The sequence below is a fragment of the Petromyzon marinus genome, chromosome 35 (assembly GCF_048934315.1).
Source record: "Petromyzon marinus isolate PM22_M1 ecotype Great Lakes invasive population chromosome 35, UKy_Petmar_22M1.pri1.0, whole genome shotgun sequence".
Lineage (NCBI taxonomy): Eukaryota > Metazoa > Chordata > Hyperoartia > Petromyzontiformes > Petromyzontidae > Petromyzon > Petromyzon marinus.
In genome coordinates this window covers 7,153,982-7,176,084 of record NC_133701.1, presented here as the reverse complement: position 1 = coordinate 7,176,084, position 22,103 = coordinate 7,153,982, and the positions used below count along the sequence as shown (strand labels likewise).

The 22,103-nt window shown below is 46.1% G+C and overlaps 1 protein-coding gene across 1 annotated transcript in view; it reads left to right on the top strand.

The window, feature by feature from the left end:
* The window catches only part of LOC116948921 (interleukin-31 receptor subunit alpha-like), a 38,037-nt gene that overhangs the window by 5,138 nt on the left and 10,796 nt on the right, over positions 1-22,103 (top strand). The window contains exons 3-12 of the mRNA XM_032966187.2: positions 217-576; positions 2,573-2,696; positions 4,816-5,036; positions 6,881-7,044; positions 9,064-9,217; positions 10,179-10,261; positions 14,624-14,837; positions 16,759-16,956; positions 17,838-17,939; positions 18,080-18,238. Coding sequence (XP_032822078.1) covers positions 217-576; positions 2,573-2,696; positions 4,816-5,036; positions 6,881-7,044; positions 9,064-9,217; positions 10,179-10,261; positions 14,624-14,837; positions 16,759-16,956; positions 17,838-17,939; positions 18,080-18,238 — 1,779 coding nt within the window. The remainder of the gene's footprint in view (positions 1-216; positions 577-2,572; positions 2,697-4,815; positions 5,037-6,880; positions 7,045-9,063; positions 9,218-10,178; positions 10,262-14,623; positions 14,838-16,758; positions 16,957-17,837; positions 17,940-18,079; positions 18,239-22,103) is intronic.

Below are 22,103 nucleotides of genomic sequence, written 5' to 3'. Positions count from 1 at the left end.
CGCTGCACAGCTCCGGCTGAAAGTGCGCTCACTCTTGTCCATGTGGCCCACGCGTGTGGTACCGCTGAACCCCGTCTGTGCGTCCAGCACCCACGGTGACCTTCCCGACAACGTCCCTCTCACCCGTGACCCTTTATTTCCCATTACGAGGCATGTCGCAAACGAAAGACGTCGCCGCCGTCGTCGCTGCCGCCGCTCTTTTCTGAACCCCGGCAGAGGTCCGCGGCAGCGACGGGGACTGGGTGGCGTCGATCGACCCCAACGAGGTGCGGGTGCCCGTGGGCTCCGACGTGATGGTGCGCTGCACCCTCCTCCCCGCCGCCCCTCCCGGGATGACGGCGCACGACATAGTCTGGGTGTACGGCGCCAGCGAGCTGCCGCAGAGCCACGTGACGGTGCTCAACAACAGGACGTCGGTGGTCACGCTGCGCGACCTCCAGCCGACCGAGCGTGGCGGCGCGGGGTCCCCCGGGGGCCAGCCGATGATGGGCGGGCAGAGGCTCATGTGCTTGCGACGCAAAGCGCCCGGCGACGAGAGGCACAAACTCCTGCGCAGCGCGGACATCACCGTCGGATGTGAGTGCCGACGCGGCTCTTCTTTCCCGGACTGCGACATGCGGAGCCAGTTGTGTTTCACGGGCCGAGGGCATTTGGGAGGGATCCAGACATCGCCTGCCACTCACTTTGACTCTCACCGGCCCCGCGAGCCTCATCCGCGCGAATTCGCCGCACTGCGCAGCGACGCGGCACCACTGCAGTGCGCGTCTTTGGAGCGTCTCAAAATCCGAGGGTATCGTTCTGAAGCCTCAGTAAGTGGGTTGCAAGGACTAGCGTTAGAAGTCAGCTGGCCAGGAGAGTATAATGAACTATGTTCATGGCTTCAAACAGCTACCTCTGATATACACTACCAGCCCTGCTGGTGACGGTGACTACAATCTGTAATCTAAATATGCGTCCTGTTAAACAACACACCAGTTTGTGTGTGCTTTGTGTGTTCAAACCTGTCATGCATGAGTTTCCTTGTCCGCAGCTGCCCTGTGTGTATCTGTCTCTATTACACTGCCCCTGATTCTTCACTATGGGGTATTCAGATGCTCTTTGGTTTTTTCGGTAAAGTCACGTATAAATAAGAAATAATAAAATAACATAATAGCGTACGGCGTTTCGGTTGCAACACAAGCAGCCATCATCAGGTACAGAAGAGCTAAATTATGAGAGAGGGGAGACACATAACTTTAGATGTATATACAGACACCCAAGTAGGGGGAACTCACACAGATACAACAGGGGACACAGAGAGAGAAGCACACCAGACAAACAGGGTTTAGCAAAATTCTTCGAAACCATGTAAAGCAACATAGACGGTCGGTCAAAACACAATTAACGCATAGTCCGGTTGATCACGCTATTTCAAAAGATTGCTAAATTGCAAGTAAAGTATGAAACTCAAAATACAGACCGCACACACACACACAGACAACCAAATAGAGCGAGCCAGCACAGAGACAAGCACACAGTGAAGTCGCCTTAAATAGGCAGAGAAGGTAAGGCTGAGTGACAATGGGACAAAATTAGCATGAGGTATGCATGGAGCAACGTGGGGCGCGGCAGCACACAATGGGACAAATCAGCACGAGGTAAAGTGGGGGTCGGCAGCACCCACTCGGAAGCAACAAGGTCCACACACAGGCAGAGACAGCACAGAGACACAAATCCAAGCCAAGACACAAAGGCAGATACACAAGCAGAGACAACACAAAGACACAGACCTCATACCTCCCCGAAGAGGTGATTTGTCCCATTGTGTGCTGCCGCGCCCCACGTTGCTCCATGCATACCTCATGCTAATTTTGTCCCATTGTCACTCAGCCTTACCTTCTCTGCCTATTTAAGGCGACTTCACTGTGTGCTTGTCTCTGTGCTGGCTCGCTCTACTTGGTTGTCTGTGTGTGTGTGCGGTTTGTATTTTGAGTTTCATACTTTACTTGCAATTTAGCAATCTTTGGAAATAGCGTGATCAACCGGACTATGCGTTAATTGTGTTTTGACCGACCATCTGTGTTGCTTTTCATGGTTTCCAAGAATTTTGCTAAACCCTGTTTGTCTGGTATGCTTCTCTCTCTGTGTCCCCTGTTGTATCTCTGTCAGTTCCCCCTACTTGGGTGTCTGTATATACATCTGAGGTTATGTGTCTCCCCTCTCTCATAATTTAGCTCTTCTGTACCTGATGATGGCTGCTTGTGTTGCATCCGAAACGTCGTACGCTATTATGTTATTTTATTATTTCTTATTTATACGTGACTTTACCGAAAAAAAACAAAGAGTAATCCCTGCAGTCACGAAAGCTTCAAATCAAGTCTATTCAGATGCTGTGTTGTGAACAAGTGCGTGATGCTTCCAGTGTGTAAACTTCGCCACTCGGGAGACAATGGTACCCGGTCGTGGTGCTGGTCACCCACCCCCTCGCTCCCAACTGTATGTGACGGCTATACGGGGATATTTGTCTTCTTTGATGCTTCCAGACGGGAGACTCTTGTCATATTGTGTCCTTCGGCTTACACTATTCCCCCAGGGATGCCCTGCCCGCCTTCCAACTTCACGTGCTACATGTTGGATCAGGCCATCGTCAATTGCTCCTGGCTGCCCGGTGAATGCAGGGGAAGCCACAAGAGCAAGTACAGACTCAAGTACACCTTGTGAGTAAAGCCGGCGTGGAAGTAACGGTCGAGGCGAACGTGAGAGTCCCTGCAATTGCTTTCTCACGCCACTGCTGGCAAACGGCGGACTCCACGAGCGGGGTGCTCCTATTGGCGTATTCTTGAACACTGGCCAGATGCCTTGGAAGAGCTGGGTGTACCCACGCTTGACCCGAGCACCCAGCCATTTAGACGGCTGGGTGGCCAGAGGCGTGGGGGATTTAAGAGACTTTTTTTTCTACTGCCATGCAAGGAGGTCAAACTGGCGACCCCTGGATTGCAAACGCAGTGCGCTGATCATTGCACCACAGCATCGTCGTGAATTTATTAAATGGAAAAATAAATAAAATATGTAACAAAGATTGTATGGATATACATTTTTAAAATGATTGCATTACATATCGAAGCATTTGCTTAGGGGGCGGCGGTAAGTGTGAGGAGAGAGGTGGAATGTTGTCAATTGCTGCTGCGAGTGTGAATACAATGGTGATAATTTTACTGATGTGGAGTATAATTGGTATTATAAAGAACTCAACACGTTTGTCAATACGACTGTGGCCTTGAAAGCAAAAATATATAACAGGTGGCACTTTGTGCAAGGGCCCTTCTTCATAGTACATTGCCAAAAAGTCAACTAGTATATATTTGTACATTTTAAGGAAGATTCGTTGATAAAGGTGTTGAGTTTTTTGTTATTTGTGTTTGTGCATCACTGCCAACGCAGTATTGCCAAATAAGTTCTTGACGTACGTGAAAGAAAAGCCTAATATACATGAGATATACATTTGAAGGTGATACAGTTGTTAACATGCTGCGCTATGAACCTGGCGACGTGAGTTCAATTCATGGCCAAGGATAAGAGTGAAATAACTGATTCTAAACCTCACCCTTTCACCAACCCACACGGGAGAGCATGGGAAATGCACGATCAAACAGCCTCTCTGACTGATACAGCATGGGGAGGCCTTCATCCAGCAGTGGCTAGACAACGTACCGTGATTTATACATTTTAATTATGCTATGTGGGAGTAACTCCCACCTCTTCCAAGACAGTCTGGCCAGCCTGGGTTTATAAGGCCAAGCAATGGCAGGGCTGCGCCTTTATCTCTTGCCAAGTGAACCTCCCTCAGCAATGGAATGCCAGGCCAGCAATATGCCCACGCATTGTTGGGTGCAGCGCCTCGTGCTCGCGTGTGGCACGAGGATAACACACCAATAAAAAAAACCACACAAAGTGGGGAAAAAAGCTCAAATATAAACATGTTTTTCTTTCATTAGGTAACTATGCACAAACATTGGCCTTGCTGTCAAGATGTCACCGCAGCTGCTCTATGTAATTGCTGCTGCACTTGTGTACCGAAGCTTGCACAGAGCTCATAAAGCAACGGGTGGTGTGGAAGTTGTCCGTGACCCATGGTCACACCACGCTTCCAGTTTAGTTCCAACTCTCGTAAATTGGTTCTCAGGCCAAGTTCACCTCCCCCCCCCCCCTCCGATTTCAGTAATTCCCACTTTGTTCACGGATGTGCGGCGATTTGGCTAAAGCGCGTTTGTTTATACATTTTGCAATTTACGACGCATTAATTTCTTACTCGGGTTTATTCACCCAGTTGGCAGTGTTTGTGCCTGCCCGAACATGGATCAGAGAACATATACTGTACGCAGGTCAGAGACACCGCATGGACTGTTAATAAATTGTGAGTGGGCACCGGCCATTGGGCACGACACTTCACCAGAAGGGACGATGGGTGGCCGGTGGTCGAGACTAACAACAGGGTGGCAGTCAAAGGAGGGAACGTGTCCGAAAGGATGCCCGGGGCGTCGATGCAGGGATGAAATCATCTCGTGGGCAGGCACGAGAGCAAGTGTTCTTCGCTAATTTCCAGAGGGGGGCCACTATCGCCAATAAGACATCATCATCAGTGTGAGTGAGGGCCGCCATACATTTGAAACCATTGGAGGCTTGACAGCAGCAGCACGATGGTGATGGTGATGATGGGGGTGTTTTCACCTGTTGTGTATTGTCGGGGGCGGCACATCAGGGACCACACTGACCAGCATCAAACGCTTAAGCCGAAGCACGTTGTGCTGTGCGCCTTGACTTTTTTTTTGCTCGCAGCGTGAATAGATTGTGCAGCGTTCCAGTGCCGTGGGAAAACCTGGCTCGGGACAACGTGAAGACGGTCGATTGCTTGCAGACCGGCGGCTCCGGCGCGTACCACTGCCAGTTCGACCAGCTTCGCGTGTCGCATGCCAACAACTACTGGGTGTGGGTGGAAAGCTCCAGCGAGCTGGGCTCATCCAGCAGCAAGATGCGTTGCATGCACCTCTGGGACATCGGTGGGTGCACGTCGGTATAATACGCCGCAGCGCGCCGGGATTCGGCCCCGTCGGTTCAAATGAGTAAAGATGTATCCCTGCGATTGCTTGCCCGCACGCCACTGCTGGTGGAATTGCCCTCCGCGCTTAAAACAGCTTAAACCGTCACGCAAATTCCGGCCATCCTCACAGCGGCTTTTGTTTTCGCCGTCGAACAAAAGCGGTCACCGCATCGCTCGCTTTCAGATGCGCTTCTGCGGCCGTCTGGAACGCGCTTCCTTCCTGCATCGCTCGCTTTCAGGTGCGCTTCTGCGGCCGTCTGGAACGCGCTTCCTTTCTGCATCGCTCGCTTTCAGGTGCGCTTCTGCGGCCGTCTGGAACGCGCTTCCTTTCTGCATCGCTCGCTTTCAGGTGCGCTTCTGCGGCCGTCTGGAACGCGCTTCCTTTCTGCATCGCTCGCTTTCAGGTGCGCTTCTGCGGCCGTCTGGAACGCGCTTCCTTTCTGCATCGCTCGCTTTCAGGTGCGCTTTTGCGGCCGTCTGGAACGCGCTTCCTTCCAATATTAGGAAGCCAATGGAGCTATACACTTTTAAATCTAGATTGAAAACTGATTTCTTTAGAACTGCTTTCCGTGTTTAGTTTGTTGTCCTTCCAACGCACCTCTGATTAGCACGGTTTGGCTACGTGCAGCGTTAAATAAGTTCAACATACCGTACATACATACATAGAGGGCGCTCTACTTCACTCCTTGAGGGGGTATTTATTTTGGCCTGCTCTTCCATGCTGGCCAGAGAGCACCCACACTTTACCCCACCGCACGTGACCTGTCAATTGACAAACTGCGGTGCACCGATTTATACTGCTGGGTGAGCAGAGACGGTGGAGGGAGGTTTAAGAAACATTCACTGCATCTATCAATGTTTATTTGTTACACGGAAAATCGGGTTCAGCCAGTTACCCCGCTTGTTTGCAAGGGAAATCCGCCATGCATCATCACAGAACAAGAAGAACATAGAAGCGATCCTTACAGAGGAACAGGGAACAATGGAACAGAACGTAGTGCTTAAATAGTGCTTAAAGAATACAAATGTACAAAAAAACACAATAATAGTTCATAATAATCACAGCTTCATAACTGACATAATCTGTGAAGGTGACATCTATAAAAAAAAAATAGCTTCATAGGTCTAATACATGCATAGCACATAGTTGTGCTATGAAGATGTGTCATTGACCGACATATCACCGATTGCATACTTTTACAATATATTGCATTATTTGAATGTGTTGAGATGTTGTGCTTGTTATTTGTGCTCGGGCACCACTGCCAACGCAGCATCACGAAATAATGTAATCGTGGGAATCATTGCGTAAGCTTTCACGAAGTGTTGCACGTGATTAACTCGTGCTTTATGGCATTAGAAAGTGGAAGGACATCTGGATTAGGCACGTCACACCAGTGAGAGGGAACAGCTTCTTTAATGGGGTGGAGGGGGGGGTGAGAAGATTCTTTGGGAAGAGAGGAAGGAAGAGAACAGCGATGCTCGATATTCAGCCAGGAAGGATGTACGGACAGATGAAGCGAGCGGCAGAAGTCCGAGGAGCATGGCGTACGGACAGGACACCCGCAACAAAATGCATCACAGCATACATCACGATTTGGTATTTCAACAAGAAAAGTGCCAAGGCAACTTTGTTTCGGGTTTCCGCGTGTTTTTGACCTACGTGGCCACCGAGTTGTGCAATGTGCACGGACACATCTGGGGTTTTTTTTTTGCATCGCTATGGGAAGGTGCGTGCGTGTGCGTTCTTTTAAACAGCACACACAATGCACAGCGCGGTACGATGTGTTCGTGTCATTGCAGTGAAGCCGAGCCCGCCAGAGAATGTGCTCTTCAGCGTTGTTCAAGCTCCTTCATTTGGGCTAAGCCTGATATGGCAGCCACCAACAGCACTGCCGCACAACATCTACCCCATGCAGTACGAGGTGGAATTCATGGCCAGCGACACCTCAAGTCCGCGAACTGAGGTGCATAAAGCTGTTCGAGCCACAGTGTGCAGACGATGCCAACCGCGTGGGTTTGTTCGGCTCGCGGGGCCAATGTGACCCGATAGGATTCATCGCCATGTCACGTAATGCTGATGATGGACACCTGCCACGGGGTCGGGTGGGGAATTTTTTTCACACAGTCCCGTAGTTTGGTGGAAATGAATTTCAAATGCCAGGAGTTAAACTGATGGGAGAACACTGCAGCCAGATTCAACTGACCCCCTGCAACCACTAAACTTTCGTCTCCATCGCCCGGTTTGAGTGTCTGCAGCAACGCGAGGCTGATTCAAGCTTTCCCTGGGCAGGTCATCTGGTTTAAGATGAATTATATCTCAAACAGCAATTTGCGGATGGGATTGCGAGGTTGCATGACAATAGTTCACAGGGACTCCTCTACTTACGAACAAGTTAGGTTCAAGAGGTCTGTTCATAAGTTAATGTGTCCTTAAGTCCAACTTTACTCCTGTGAATTCCAAATATGCTATGTGGCATGTACACAACACTTTAAAGGTTGTATAATCTCCTGCAGATGTAGTTGCCACCACCACCATCTATTGCGCGGCGGTTGAACTTATGACTCTTGGTCCGAACAGGCAACTGGACAAACAGGTTTGTTCGTATCTTTGAAAGTTTGTAAGTAGAATGTTCGTAAGTAGAGCAGTCCTTGTATACGTAATTAAGCCCTGCCATCTTTGCTATCTGGCCAGCAGGTGTTATAGCCACAATACAGACGCAGGGCACTGTTTGTTTCCATGTGCACAAGTGGGTGGTGACGTAGGCACGTTTGCCTCTCAATGCCAAAGTTCGAGCCAACTGGCCACCCTGGTTAATCCTAAATAGTGCATGCTGTCTGCTTCACAATGAACGTGAAAGACGCGACGTTTTTTGAGAAAATTGTAGTCTATTGCGTCGAATTTGATCAATTACACACAAGGTTAGAAAATTGGGCAAAGCCACACGGCAACAGTGCCCCCTACATGAAGACTCATGCTCATGTTTGCAGCCCAGTGATGTGTCGACCTTGTGCCACAGATGCAATTTGGGGTTTCCACTTGACTAGACTGCAGAGGGGCATTGGAATGGTTAAGATGAGATGTGATCTCAGGCACTTTGAATTTGTGAAGCATTTCGCACCTCCGATTAGCACGTTTGGCTCAGTACGGTGCTCGAAAGAATCTCAACATACATACATGCAAATCTTGACTTAAAGCTTTCGTGACTGCAGGAGTTCATATTCTTTGGGTCTTTCGGTAAAGTTACGTAGATAGGTTCAAAGAAAAAAATGAGAAATTGCTCTGCAACTACAAATCCTTATCCTTTTTGTCGGTTTTCCCTGCGTACTCCGGTTTCCTCCCACATGTTTAAACACTCACTTCATGGAAATGGCAAAACATTCTGAATCTAAGGCAGGGGTTGGCACATTTTTTGACTCGCGGGCCACAATTGGTTCTAAAATTTGATAGAGGGGCCGGGCCAGGAACAGATGGATGGAGTGTTTGTGTGAACTAGTATAAATGACATCTAAAAATAATTACGTGAAAGGATTTGGCCTTTAACAGGTAGCAAAGCATTTATTTGCAAGGCAATTTAACAAATTGCACGAACATGAACAATACAAAAACATGTCGTAACTCCCGGTCAAAGTGCGCCATCTAATGGGGAAATGGGGGCATTACAGGAGAAGGGGAAAATTTAATTTAATAATAATAATAATATTTGGACAAGTTCGCCAGGCCGGATTAAAAAGCCCAAGGGGCCGTATACGGCCCGGGGGCCGTGCTTTGGCCACGTCTGATCTAGGGCCACACCAAACCATGGGCAATCGTTGGCCCCATTTGTGGCTGCCTTCCCCCACTTGTCTGTGCTTCCCCGCACCCCTTCCCCCGCCCCTGCGTGAAAACAAATCATACGAATGCGTTTGTGAGACACGATATGCGTGAATGATGCGATGTGAATAATAGTAATTATCACCGTTGACATTATCCTCGCTGCTTGCAGGTGGTGGCAGTGGGCGACGACACGTGGTACAGGATTGACGGCGTGGAGGAGTGCTCCGTGTACACGGCGCGCGTGCGGGGCCACGGGTACAGGCGCGAGGGCTTCTGGAGCGAGTGGAGCTCGCCGGTGTTGCACGCGGTCGGAGAGCTGAACCGTACGTGAAGCGACGTTTCGGCCACAACACAAGCGGCCTTCGTCAGGTGAAGGGACCAGGCTGTCTCGAGGACAGCGCTGTCCTCGAGACAGCCTGGTCCCTTCACCTGATGAAGGCCGCTTGTGTTGTGGCCGAAACGTCGTGATTTTTGTTGTTTTATTTTTTACCTACGTGACTTTACCGAATAGAACCAAAGAGTATGGATCCTTGCAGTCACGAAAGCTTTAAATCTAGAATTCGTACGTGAAGCAACAACAAAAAGTTGAGATCATCGGGTGGCTCGGCGGGTCAGATCACCGAGCCAATTGTCAGATTGCGAGATGTTAACTATCTTCGCCTGGTATGCAGAAGGTCGTGGCTTCGATCCCGACCCTGACGCCTGTTGGACATTTGGAGTTTTGCGGGTCTCTCTCCCCGTGGTCAAGTGCATTTTTTTCCGGGTCCTCCGGTTTTTCCCTCCACTTTTTGTGCGTAGAGTATCTGGCTGCTATAAATTTCTACGTGATAAGCCACTTCGTTGAGCTATACTATGTGGCCATATATACATTTCAGTGAGCAGTTGTCATAGTCACACCACAAACAATCTGCTTGCTAAAGGTTCAAAAACAAAAATTTCAAAAAATCTCCCATGTAGCCTTGAACAGACTGATGGGTTCAATTCTTATTCAATTCTGTTCATGAGCACCTAATGAAGGCCAACAGGGTACACGAGGGAGTGGGTGGCCAACACCACAGCCTTTGTCTCCGCAGCGTTGATGTTCACACATTGCACCGGGTGCTCATTTAAGTCTACCTCGGAGGAGGCCCAGGACAGCTCAAATATTCACCGCTGTTGTTTTACGTGAGAGAGAATCGAACTCGGATTTCCAGGTTCGTTGGGCTCAGACACACGCGTTCTATACTGGGGTGACAAGCCTGCCCATTATGCGTCTATTTGATGCTGTGTATGATTTGTCCGCAGCTCCAGCGAATGGGCCAGATATTTGGCGAGTTCTTGCTGACAATGAGACTGAGGACAACCGAGAAGTCACCGTGCTCTGGGAGGTAAAATATCAATAATTATAATCACTATTGAATCAAGTACATTTAGTCAGCAAACACAGGCGGTGGATTACACATGTATAATGATAACAAGGTACATTGTACATTTGCTAATCTCTTCTAGCGCAATCACAGACTATGATGCTGGCACACAGTGGATTTTTGTTTCGAATAACGTCAAAGGATCTAGAGCGTCCTTTGTGAACAAGACAGTTTGTCTGATACAGTCAACACGCCTGCAGCGATAACCACGGTGGTCTGCTGACTTCGAACCGCGAACCTCTGAAACTGGCAGCGAATGGTATACCGATTGGCAATGTCACCACCCCAGTGAAATGAACGCGAGAGATGGAAGCAAATCTGGACTACGGCCAATGTAAAGAATAAAAAATAAACATCTCATACAGGATCCTACTATCGAACCTCCTGATTTCAATCTTCCACGCCGCCAATGGTCGACCATCATCCAAATCTGGACCAGGCATGGCCGATGCGGCCCGTGCGGCCACCTGATGCACAAATGGCGCATTTTAGATTACATCGTAAACACCTGCAGGTGTTTGCGATGAACAGACAGTTGAGTGGATAACATATCTAAAATTACATATTTAATCTGCTGCTATTAATCCGAACGAAAGAAAAAGTGACATGGCTTCATATAAAAAAAAAACATGAACTGCTTATTATTTGAGTCATAATTTATAAATAACTGCCCGATAAGTGAAAAAATTGTATCACCAAACACTGAGTGATGGTGCTTCTTTACAATGGTAGTTTATGACATTTTTCGTTCATTAAGCAGTGTTTGGTCAATAAGCCACTTAGTGAGTTTGGTTTTAATGCCATCATTGTGACACAAAAGGATGCCTGCAGCATTGTATTTTCTGCTTGTACTTTTTTCAGGTTTATTAACGCCTTTTGACGTCCTCTGGTCTAACACCATTTTGAGACTAGGCTCAAAAGAAAGCTGTGTCTGGTGTGGACCAATCAGTTTCAAAGACAATGCATATATTATCAGAGTACGTGTATTGTTTGCATTCTGACCACAAGCATGATTCCTTATAAAAGGTTTCAGTTTGGTGTTTTAACAGCTTAACACCTGTTTTGTTGCCAGAAAAAAGGGGAAAAACCTATTCTCAGGATAAATTTAAGTTACTGTGTTCTTGCTTAGTGCACTGGAATATCAAATTTTACATGGTAAAACATATCTCACGCACAAGAATTAAACAGCAAAGTTACAACTAAGCACATGCATGGCAAAAAGAAAGTATAAAGATTACAAAACGAAACTTCTTAAAATTCAAACTGATTTTGCCATTACCAATGAATACACCAGTTTACCGATAAACTTCAATCAATGTCGATCAAACACCTTTATTTTTTACAGTGTACTTCATATCAGTAAAGGTATCTCAAATCACTGGACGTAAAATGTAATCTAAATTAATGCCCAGCACTTCACTGGTTTCAAATTACCAAGCAATGTATCCTATGCAATATCATTTAAAGCTAATAAGCTGAAATCAAGGCGTTACACGATAGAAGCACCTGCAATTAGCACGGTTGACTACGTATGGTGCAAAATAAGTTCAAGATACGTACAAACAAGCAGATATGCGGATCGCTTCGATTAGATTGGGATTACACGTCGCAACATCGCCCCCCCCCGCCCCAAACTCTAAAACTTGGCAGGACCCTCTTGAAAAAGATTTGAGACTCAGTGAGGCTTTACTGGATAAACAAGTGGAGTAATAATCATATGAATACTCTATTATAGATGCACTCAAGAAGTGGTTTATTATTGTTTGCATTTATCGCAACGATCAGCTTCTTGTGCTAATCGGCTGTGCGGGGGAGAAACAACAATTCTAGATATTCTTAGCTCTTTCGGTAAAGTCACGTTGAAGGGAAACAATAAAATAATAAAATATATAAAACAATAAAAATTCTCACTCGTGACTGCAGTAATTAATATTCTTAGCTCTGTTTCCCTTCAACGTGACTTTACCGAAAGAGCTAAGAATATGAATTACTGCAGTCACGAGTGAGAATTTTTATTGTTTTAGATATATTTTATTATTTTATTGTTTCCCTTCAACGTGACTTTACCGAAAGAGCTAAGAATATGAATTACTGCAGTCACGAAAGCTTTAAATAAACAATTCTAGATGTGAAGCTTTCGTGACTGCAAGGATCCATACTCTTTGGTTCTATTCGGTAAAGTCACGTAGGTAAAAAAAGAAAACAACAAAAATCACGACGTTTCGGCCACAACACAAACAACAACCTGAACGTAAAAAAGCAGTTCTAAAGAAAGGCATTTTTATTTATTTAATTTTCTCTGATGTTTGCGAGGAGATGGTTCCATACCAGTGAAGCCAGATAGCTCTAAATGAACACCCACGCCAAAGTAATGCAAGGACTGGCGGTGGGTCTCGAGAACAGCCTTCACAAAAAGCTGGCCACGAGAGATTAATGCGAATATGTTTAGCGGTGAAACAGCCACATCTGAGATAATGCATCAACAAACGTTTTTTTGTTGAAGTCGTTGTGGTTGCTCCACACCAAATCAGAGCTCACATCAGTTGCTACACTCCCATTACACCACGATCGCTGGTTTATTTTCACAGAACTCTTGTTATCTGTTATCTATGTTTAAAACCATATTTTTCCGTGTTTTTTTTTGCTCCGATGAACCAGCCTGTTTAATGTCCTTGTTGCCATTGTTTTGCAAAATAAGTTCAACGTACATACATACATACGATTCTGTTGGTTTTGGCGGTTTGTGCTAGATAGCTCTGATGTTTCGTTGTGTTGTGCCGCGGGTTGTTGGGCAAGTGTTCGCGAGTCGAGTACAATTCCTGGCCACGGTTAACATCAGGAGCGAGTGATGTGTGAACTGGTTCTAAGCCACTCGCTATAACAACCCACACTAGGGCAGCGTAGAGAAACACATTCACACAGCCCCCGAGACTGTTGCGCATTGAAAGGCCTTCATTCAGCAGTGGATTGACAAATGGGCAGTCAATTATTTTAATCGTTGTTGCTGTAAACTAATTGCTTTGCCCACAACTTTGATAAGTACTTTGAATGTAAAAAATATATACGTGAGGAAATGGAATGGCAAAGGTGTACAAATACAAACTCAAGAAAACACACTCTACTTTTGTCATTAACATGACCTTAAAACAGAAAAAAAGACAATACTTGGCTATGATTTTAGCATTGATCTACTCTGTACAGGGCCATGCCATAACTATTAACTGTTATTGTTTTTATTTTATACGTGGAAGGAAAACTGCTGTGCTGTGCAACAACTCATGCATATGAGAAACTAACCACTCTAAAACCCACAGAGATGTCAGCATTACCACTGCCTTAGGTATTTGCGGTTGTATTGTACAGCTTTCCAATGTGCTACTGTAATTCAGTCGCACGGCGTATTGTTCGGCATGATGGCCGACGTTTCACTGCACGTGCTGTGAGCGCCTTTAGGAAACTGAATACAGTCTCTGCTCAGTTTGAAGAAGCTCCAGCACATGTACGCAACAAAATGTTGGGCATCATGCCGAACAACACGCGTTACCGTATTTCTCCACGTTACACACGACGCTCCAGAAAGTAAGACACACCCCAAGCTTGTCCTCGGCGTCAATAACGTCACGCAGATCTGGTCAGGCACACACCATGCGCTCCTGTTGGATTATAAGTTGTGCTTTAAAATTAATGGGGGAAAAAGTGCGTCTTGTAATCCAGAGAATATGGTGCAACCTGGATAAAACTAAACATTTTTTTTGTTTTACTTGGTAAGGCCCACTGAGATATATATTCTTTTTCAGAAGCGACCTGGCCACAAGTGATAGCTCAACGAAGTGGCTTATCGTGTGGAAATTTGCAGCAGTCAAATACCATAAAAGCACGTTGATTCTAAATGTGGAGGGAAAAACCGGAGGGAGAAAAATCCACACGACCACGGGTAGAGAGAGACATGCAAACTCCAAATATATACAGGCGAGGGATTTGACATCTCACCACCGCGGCTGTTGTGTGGGGGGGTTACCATGACAGTGAGATATTGCTAAGGAAAGTTGACGAGGGTGCGCCAAAAGGGACATTTGGTGGTGGAGGGCCCACCCGAGCACGCCTCTAGAGCTGGCCCTGGGAACAACTCCGATTAGTACGGTCGGCTACGTACGGTCCAAAAGAAGTTCACACGTACATACACACGTACAAAAAAAAACACATTGCCGAGCTAGATGTCAGCCAACTTGCGGGGCGTTTATTGAGATTTCCTCCCCCTCGCTTTCCACATTCAAGCTTTGCTCGTCTCCCCGTGCTCTTCCCCCCCCCCACCCTGACCGACAGCCCTTGTCCTGTGCAAATCACCGCTGCTGCGTTCAAGAGTATATCCTATCGATCAACACGAGTGGCAGGGTCAGCGAAATCTTCGTCGGCAACGTCTCGTCGTATCGACTTTCCCTGGGGCCATCGCAGCACCGTGTCACCGTGGCCGCTCGCAATTCCATCGGACGATCCAAGCGGAACATGCTGCTCGTAATCCCAGCACGTTCCCACCAAGGTGCGTGTTATCTGAGCATCTGTGCTGAGGAAATTCTCCCAATCGGAGATTTAGTTGCGAAATGTTCATAATAATTTAATACGTTTGGTATTCATGCCATTATTGTAGTGCTGCGCTGTGTGTCACAGACTGATATAGTAGGGAGCCATGTTGTGATGTTTTATCCCAATTGAGTAATTTGCAAGTAATTTTTCAGCATTGGTATTTTTGACTGATCCCAATTACTTTTTATATGATTTTTTTCCGATGGGAAAAAACTGTAGAACCTGGAGGAAACCCGTCCAGAACAAGGAAAGAACATACAAACTCCATAATAGAGGTTTTTTTGGGTTATATCGTGTAAATATATAAATGTTTCATTAAACCCGCCACCACCCAACATAGCCAATTAGTAAGGTTTGTAACATAAACAGAATATGACAATTCGTTACTAGTACAGCACACAGATGTGTTGCAAGAGCAAAAGCCACAATATTTACAATCTGAGTACGACGTTTCGCCAGTAATTGCAATTAGCTTCATCAGGCGACAGCCAGATTTGTGGATAAATCCTCCGGAGTCAGAAATCGAACCCAGGTCCTTCTTGCTGTGAGGCCCAAATGTTACACTGTGCCATCCTGCCACCCAGATGCAATTTTCAAATGTGTACGTATGCAACCGAAAAATATTGTTGAATAGACTTGTCTTAGGCAATGAGTGCATTCGGATTTCCTCCAGTCTTCTACAACAAGGATCATGCCACGGTGTCATGGTTTGCATGCTGGACCTGCAATCCAGAGGTCGCTGGTTCATCTTCTGGCTCGGTGATAAAAAAAATATAATGGTACAAGTTCATTAAATCTCCTTGCATCTCTCAACCGAGAAGTATAAATGGGTAGGCCACCGTTGTTTGGCAGGTCACGTGTGGTAGGGCAAAGCGTGGGTACTCCCACCTCTTGTGGGACCTTTGACCAGCATGGAATAGGAGGCCTAAATACCGTTGAGAGGGGTTTATCCGCCAATAGTGGCATGAGCAAGACATTTTCAGGGCTTCACTTTTATCTTTTACAACTCATGGAGAGGAAGGGTAATGGCGGCGATAGTCATATACACAGTTTAATTTCCAAGCTGACCCAATGATCGACCTCATCCAGACAAGGTTCGCCACCTGTCCTGGTTTTACCCAGACAATCTGGGAATTGGCATCTGTGTTTGGGTGGCAGCAGGAATTTATTTGTAGCGAGGTCTGGTTCAGGCGTTGTGTTGAACTTTATTACAGACCGAGGCTGACTGAGAATAAATCTGGGTTCGGTCTACAGTGGAATCGGTGGCAACCCTGTTCCAGACGCCTCTCTGCAGACAGATGTGTGAATTTGCATCTTCTATAAGTTGGCATGGGAATTGTGACACGCGATCTGGGTTAGATCACGTAAATATAATTGTGTCAACCCACCACCACCCGACACAGACAATTAGTAAGGTTTGTCACGTACACCAAACATGCCAATTGGTTACTACTTCAGCACACCGGTGTTGTTAGAAAGTAAACATTTAGAATTTGAGCACGATGTTTTGCTGGTGACTACAACCAGCTTCATCGGGCCATTTGCTATAATTATGAAAAAGTGTTCCAGTTTTTTGTCTTAAATAAAATAAGGTGATGTCATCGCTATGTGCCGATCAGGTGCGGAAAAACATGTGGGGGGCGTTACTGTAATCACATAAATTACAATGGATTATGTTCATCTGAGAATACGCAGTACATATTACCGGTTTGGTTAGTGACAGTTAATCAACATACAATGGATTATGTTCACCCGAGATGAACATACCGTACCTGTGAGCAACGTGCTCGATTGTGTTCACCTGAGATCTGAGCATAATCGAATTGCATCGTCGGACATGAACGTAATGAGTTATCTGTTTGAATACTTTATGACAGGGCCGGTACCCTCCCAGGTGTCGGTGCGACCGGATGCGTCGAGGTCCCTGCTGGTCACGTGGGCGGTGCCCGTGCTCGCGGGGCGGCACTCGCCCCCCCAGGGTTACCTGGTCGAGTGGGCCAACGTGTCGGCTCTGGACCTCGGCCGCATCAGGTGGCGCCGTGTGAGCTCCGTCAACACGAGCGCGTTGCTCACAGGTGCGGTGCAACCCACAACAACAAATGACAACAACAAAAAATCAATGTGGAAATAAATTCGAGCGAACCTTGAGGTGCCGAGCAGAAAGGGCGGGTATTTCTACGTTCTCGAAAGAGAGGCAGAGGAAGACGATGGTTACCAGCACCCAGCTATCCATGTTAAGTGCCTGGCACATCTGATGCTGCCACCACCACCACCACCACGGTGGACCGGACGCTGGTAAAACGGCCCCTCGGTCGGAACAACAACCGAAGGAGCTGTCAAAGAAATTTCTTCGAGGCCCCATTAGAAGGCAATAAAAATTAAAAAAGCCCAGCATTCTGTGTGCGCCACCTCAATATGGGAGGCCTCTCGCGCGGCAAAAGAAATAGTTGTGCCCAGGCTCCTGTTGCCATCACGACATTGAGGTGCTGGGTGCGTTCAGAAAGAAAAAAAACTCACCTCAAGGATAGCGAGCATCACTAGAAGGGGTGATAGACGGTGGACAATACTGGTGGTGAATGGCATCCGAAGGAGGGAACGGACCCGAGAGGACTACTGCCCCAGAGATGGGGCAATGAGAGATCAGCCCGCGGTACAGCAGCGGGGGTCGATTGTTGTACCGCGAGGCCACGAGCGATGGTGTCGACATGTGTAGGCTTTCATCCAGTAGCGGATAAATCACGGTTGCTGGTGAGTACATGAAGAGCTTTTATGTCTGACAGTACCAAATTAGATTGTTTTTTCTCACGTTAGACGCAAGTAAAAACACACTCACCATACTATTCATTCACACTGCCCTATAGGAGAAATGAAAATAGGACGCTACCATTTCAGGCAATTGTCCTTCCTCAGATGAGGACGTTGGTATGGAGTCACACGACTAAAATTCTCTCAACAGATAACTTCCAGGACTACGTGCGGTACAAGGTCTCTGTGTACGCAAGCACCCAGCAAGGAGAGGGAAATTGCAGCAGCACCTACACCTACATGAAGCAAGGAGGTGAGACACTCTCCCCGCAACAAACAGAAAACCTCTTCCATCATTAATACCCTAGATCTGTGCGCTTCTCGCTCAGAGCAAAGCATCGCGACTATGAATACCGATCAAAAAAAAAAAAACCGCTCGCTTCTGCTCGTCAGCTCCCGTGGCGGCGCCGAGGAACGTGCTGACGCACAGCTGCTCCGCGAGCGTGTGCGACGTCCGCTGGGACCCGCTGGGCATCGACCACCTGCACGGCTTTCTCACCCACTACGCCATCTACTACCGACCATCTTCTGGAGACATGCAAACGAAACGAGGTGCGGAGTCAGCGCAGCATGGCCATGCTGGTGGTGAGAGTAATGAATGCCATGCTGCAGTCTGCGCAGCATGGCCATGCTGCGCAGACTGCAGCATGGCATTCATTACTCTCACCACCGCCATCAATGTCGTCGTCGTCTTCAGATGGAAATAGATCGAATGTCTTGGATTACGTGATTGCTGAAATGTTGATGATGGTCGCGAGCCATGTGCAGTTCGACACCACACCTTGCGTCGTCGTCACCACAATCGTCAATATCGCTCACAGCGCAGCGGCAGATGCCAACATCTGCAGAAGATGTTCTTCTTTAATCAGTAGCACGGTAGTGTTTAATGTGCAATAAACACTTGATTACAATCACAATCTCCCCTTATCTCGGAGGAATCCGAAGAGCAATGAAGCTCATGCTCACATATATCATATCAATACTTCTTTTCGTCGATTTTTTGCGGCAAACCAACTTCAATGTCCCTATGACTGTGGAGCAGATCACCAATGTGTGTTGGCCGCTTTGTCAAGAATGTGAATACATTGCTCCAACGTGCGTTTTGGCTGCACCGCGCGTTGTTCGGAATGATGTCCGCGGTGTTTCGCTCCTCGCGCTGGGAGCTTCGGCTGCTGGAGAGCGAAATACGTCGCGATGTCGTGTCGAACGACCGTGCGTGGTGCAATCCCGAACACGCCGTTGGCGAGCAATACGGCACGGGTGCGGTAACGATTGAACAGGGCCTCGAGTATTTTAGCTTCGGAGCATGAACACAGCCGTGGACGTTTTAGCAATTTCTCTCACGTCTAAATAACACCACGAGGGACTTTGAAGGAAAACAAATGAATGAAAGCAGGCTGAATATCATTCGCTATCTTGTTTTGAGGCTGTTTTTTTAGCCTAGAGTGCATATACGGATTGCAATGATGGAGATATCCCATTACAAAGGAGGTGCCTGAAGCAAATTACAAAATTAAATATCTAACCTTTGAGTGATGCACAAAATAGTATTGTGTATACAAAACAGGCATGGTATAACAATGTGTTCTCATCTGTGTATGTCCCTGCATTGGAATAATTCCATTTAAAATGACTGAAGATGGAGAATTATGTTTCTAGATAAATTCAAATAACCAATATTTTCTATGAGAGATGTTACTCAACTGCGTTTGCATAATAAAACATACGACCACACCAGTACAGAATTATTCGTAGATTATTTTCTTGATTTAGCCAGAGGAATTGCTATGTTTCTCAAAAGTGAATTGCATTTGCACAATACAGTATTTGTATGAGCTGCAATTTTCAAAGACCAAAGTGTTTATAGCATTATGCACAAATCTCAGTCCTTCCCATAAATATGCATTGTTTGAACCACAGTGCACTTACAATAGCGTATGTATAGTCCAAGACATGTTGGAATGCAAGCTAAATAGAATATTACTCTCCCTGATCATCTATTTGAACATGCAAAAACAATTCTGCACCACCAGCATTCTAACGTGTTTTTATTAAAATCTGTGAATTACAAGAGAAATCTATCATAACAATTAAAAGCACACAAGCACATATATATAATGCAAAAACCAGCCAAATTAAATGGGCCCCGGAGTATCAGAGTGGAAACTCCACATATATATTGTTTCCATAGGCAGTGAGCATTGGTGACGATATGGTGTTGATGAATCCCAATAACAAAGAAACCGGTCCACAGTTATCTCTGTAGCACTACTGCCGTCAGTCAGTCACATTTGCTGAAAGAAATGTTTATGATGACCCTAAAACAAGAGGACCACAATGCACTTCTTCAGAAACTGTTGATGGATTTTGCATAATGCGCAGATGCCGTGTGCTTTTCACATGTTTACATATACTCTATTGGGTGGAAATATTTACCATAATTATCATTAGTCCGCAACGGTTGTAAAATATTTCAAACATGTGCTTCTACACCACTGCCAACGCAGCCCCTGCATTTGTCGTTCAACTTTAACGTTATTTAAATTGGTTAGCTGTAACCAAGGCAATTACCGTGTTTTCCCGCACATAATCCCGCGGGGTATGCCACTTTTTACTAACAAAACAAGACCCTGCGGGGTATATGGTGGTGTGGGCTATCCCAAAAATATTTTACACGTATGACATGTCATAGCTCGTTAAATTGTTTCATGGTAGGACTATCCACTATGCAACACTTACTTTTGACTAAAGCACTCCTGAATAAACCACTCACACTAATATTGCACATGTTATCACGTTTTAAATTATTCGAATTGTTTGTACAATGAAACGACAATGTTTGAAGTGGGTGCGCTTTGTTTACCGTAATACTTTCAGTGGCTGTAGGGGGGTGCGAAAGTTTCAGCTGAGGCTACGGATTGCACAATGGGAAGGGCCTTAACAAGTGTTTACCAGACGCGGAATCATAATTGCTGAGCACCTTAGGCCGCTGCTATTGGCTGAGCACTATACAGTCGCGACCATGAGCTTTGGTTCAAACTTCCAATGCCTTTGTTGCCAGGAGGCAATGGCGTTACCGTAGTGCCGCTATTGTCTGCGCAGTGTGCAATCTACCAGTGCTAAAACTGTACAGGGGTAACTACCGGTCCAGTAGCTGTAATATGATGAGGTCGAATGCTGGTCAGCCTAACAGTACTCTTACTTACTTATCTACCAGTTATGTGTTACTTATTTATTGGATATTTACTTTTGTTACTTATTTACTGTTTTAAGTTCACTCGTTTCCGGTTAGTTTGTTGTCTTTGTGCACGTTATGATTTTAATGTTAACAACTGATAGTGGAATGTATTACAAATGTAAAATTTGTATTAATATGATGGAATTAAGCTGCGGTAACGACGTTAAAGATATGAATACATGCGGGGTATATGGAGGTGCGGGCGATCTGAAATTTGTTTTACACAAAACTCTATTTTTGCGGGGTATATGCGTCTGCGGGTTATATGCGTATGCGGGCTATATGCGGAAAAAATACTTCCTGACTCACTGAAACCTGTAAATCGGCAATGCACAAACAGAACACTCCACCAGACCATTACAAAAAAATATTGGGAGCAATATCTCCTCTAAACGCAGACGACAAGATCCTTACTGAAGCTATCACAATTAAATTACAGAAGCATCCTGCCATTAAATTAAAACAAGACCGGATTTTTTAAGAGCACAATACCAGAACAGTAATTATTGTCATAGGTATTGCGCAACAACATCAATCCATCGCAAATGCTATCACTTTGGAAGCCAGAAAAGTATCAGAAAGAGTTCCAAAAAATGTCAACACATTTGTCAATACCAGCTGCTTGCAAGGAAAAGTTCATAATAGGCGACATTTCGGGCAATTGCCCTACTTCGCAGCACAGAGAGAAGCCTGAGAGGTAGAGTGGATCAGAGTTTGAGACAGAAAACACCAAATAATGAGGTTTTCTCCTGGAGAAATGTTGGTTTGTCCGCCAATTCATACAAACTTGTGAGTTACACTATACCACCCACAAGCCTCAGTTACCACTAATGGCTTAGCATCTTATAATAATTAATCACAATAATTTAGCATATTCGGTATTCATGCCATCCTCACCGTTCAAATCCAGCAATGAATCCTGCGGGTGTATTAACCGTTTTAAAAAAACTACCTGCCATCTGCTTCACAGAGGACGTTTAAAGATCCCGTGAGATATCTTTCGGCAAAGAACAGGCCACTGTGTTACAGCTTCATAGTCCAAATTTGGCAAATTTGGAAATGTAAATGAAAATTACTCCATTGGGTTTATACAGAGCAATGACCCCCCCCCCCCCACCTCCTGGCACATCAAAGAGCTTGAGTAATAATCGGCAGTGTCAGTTTCTGGCGGCCTTCCAG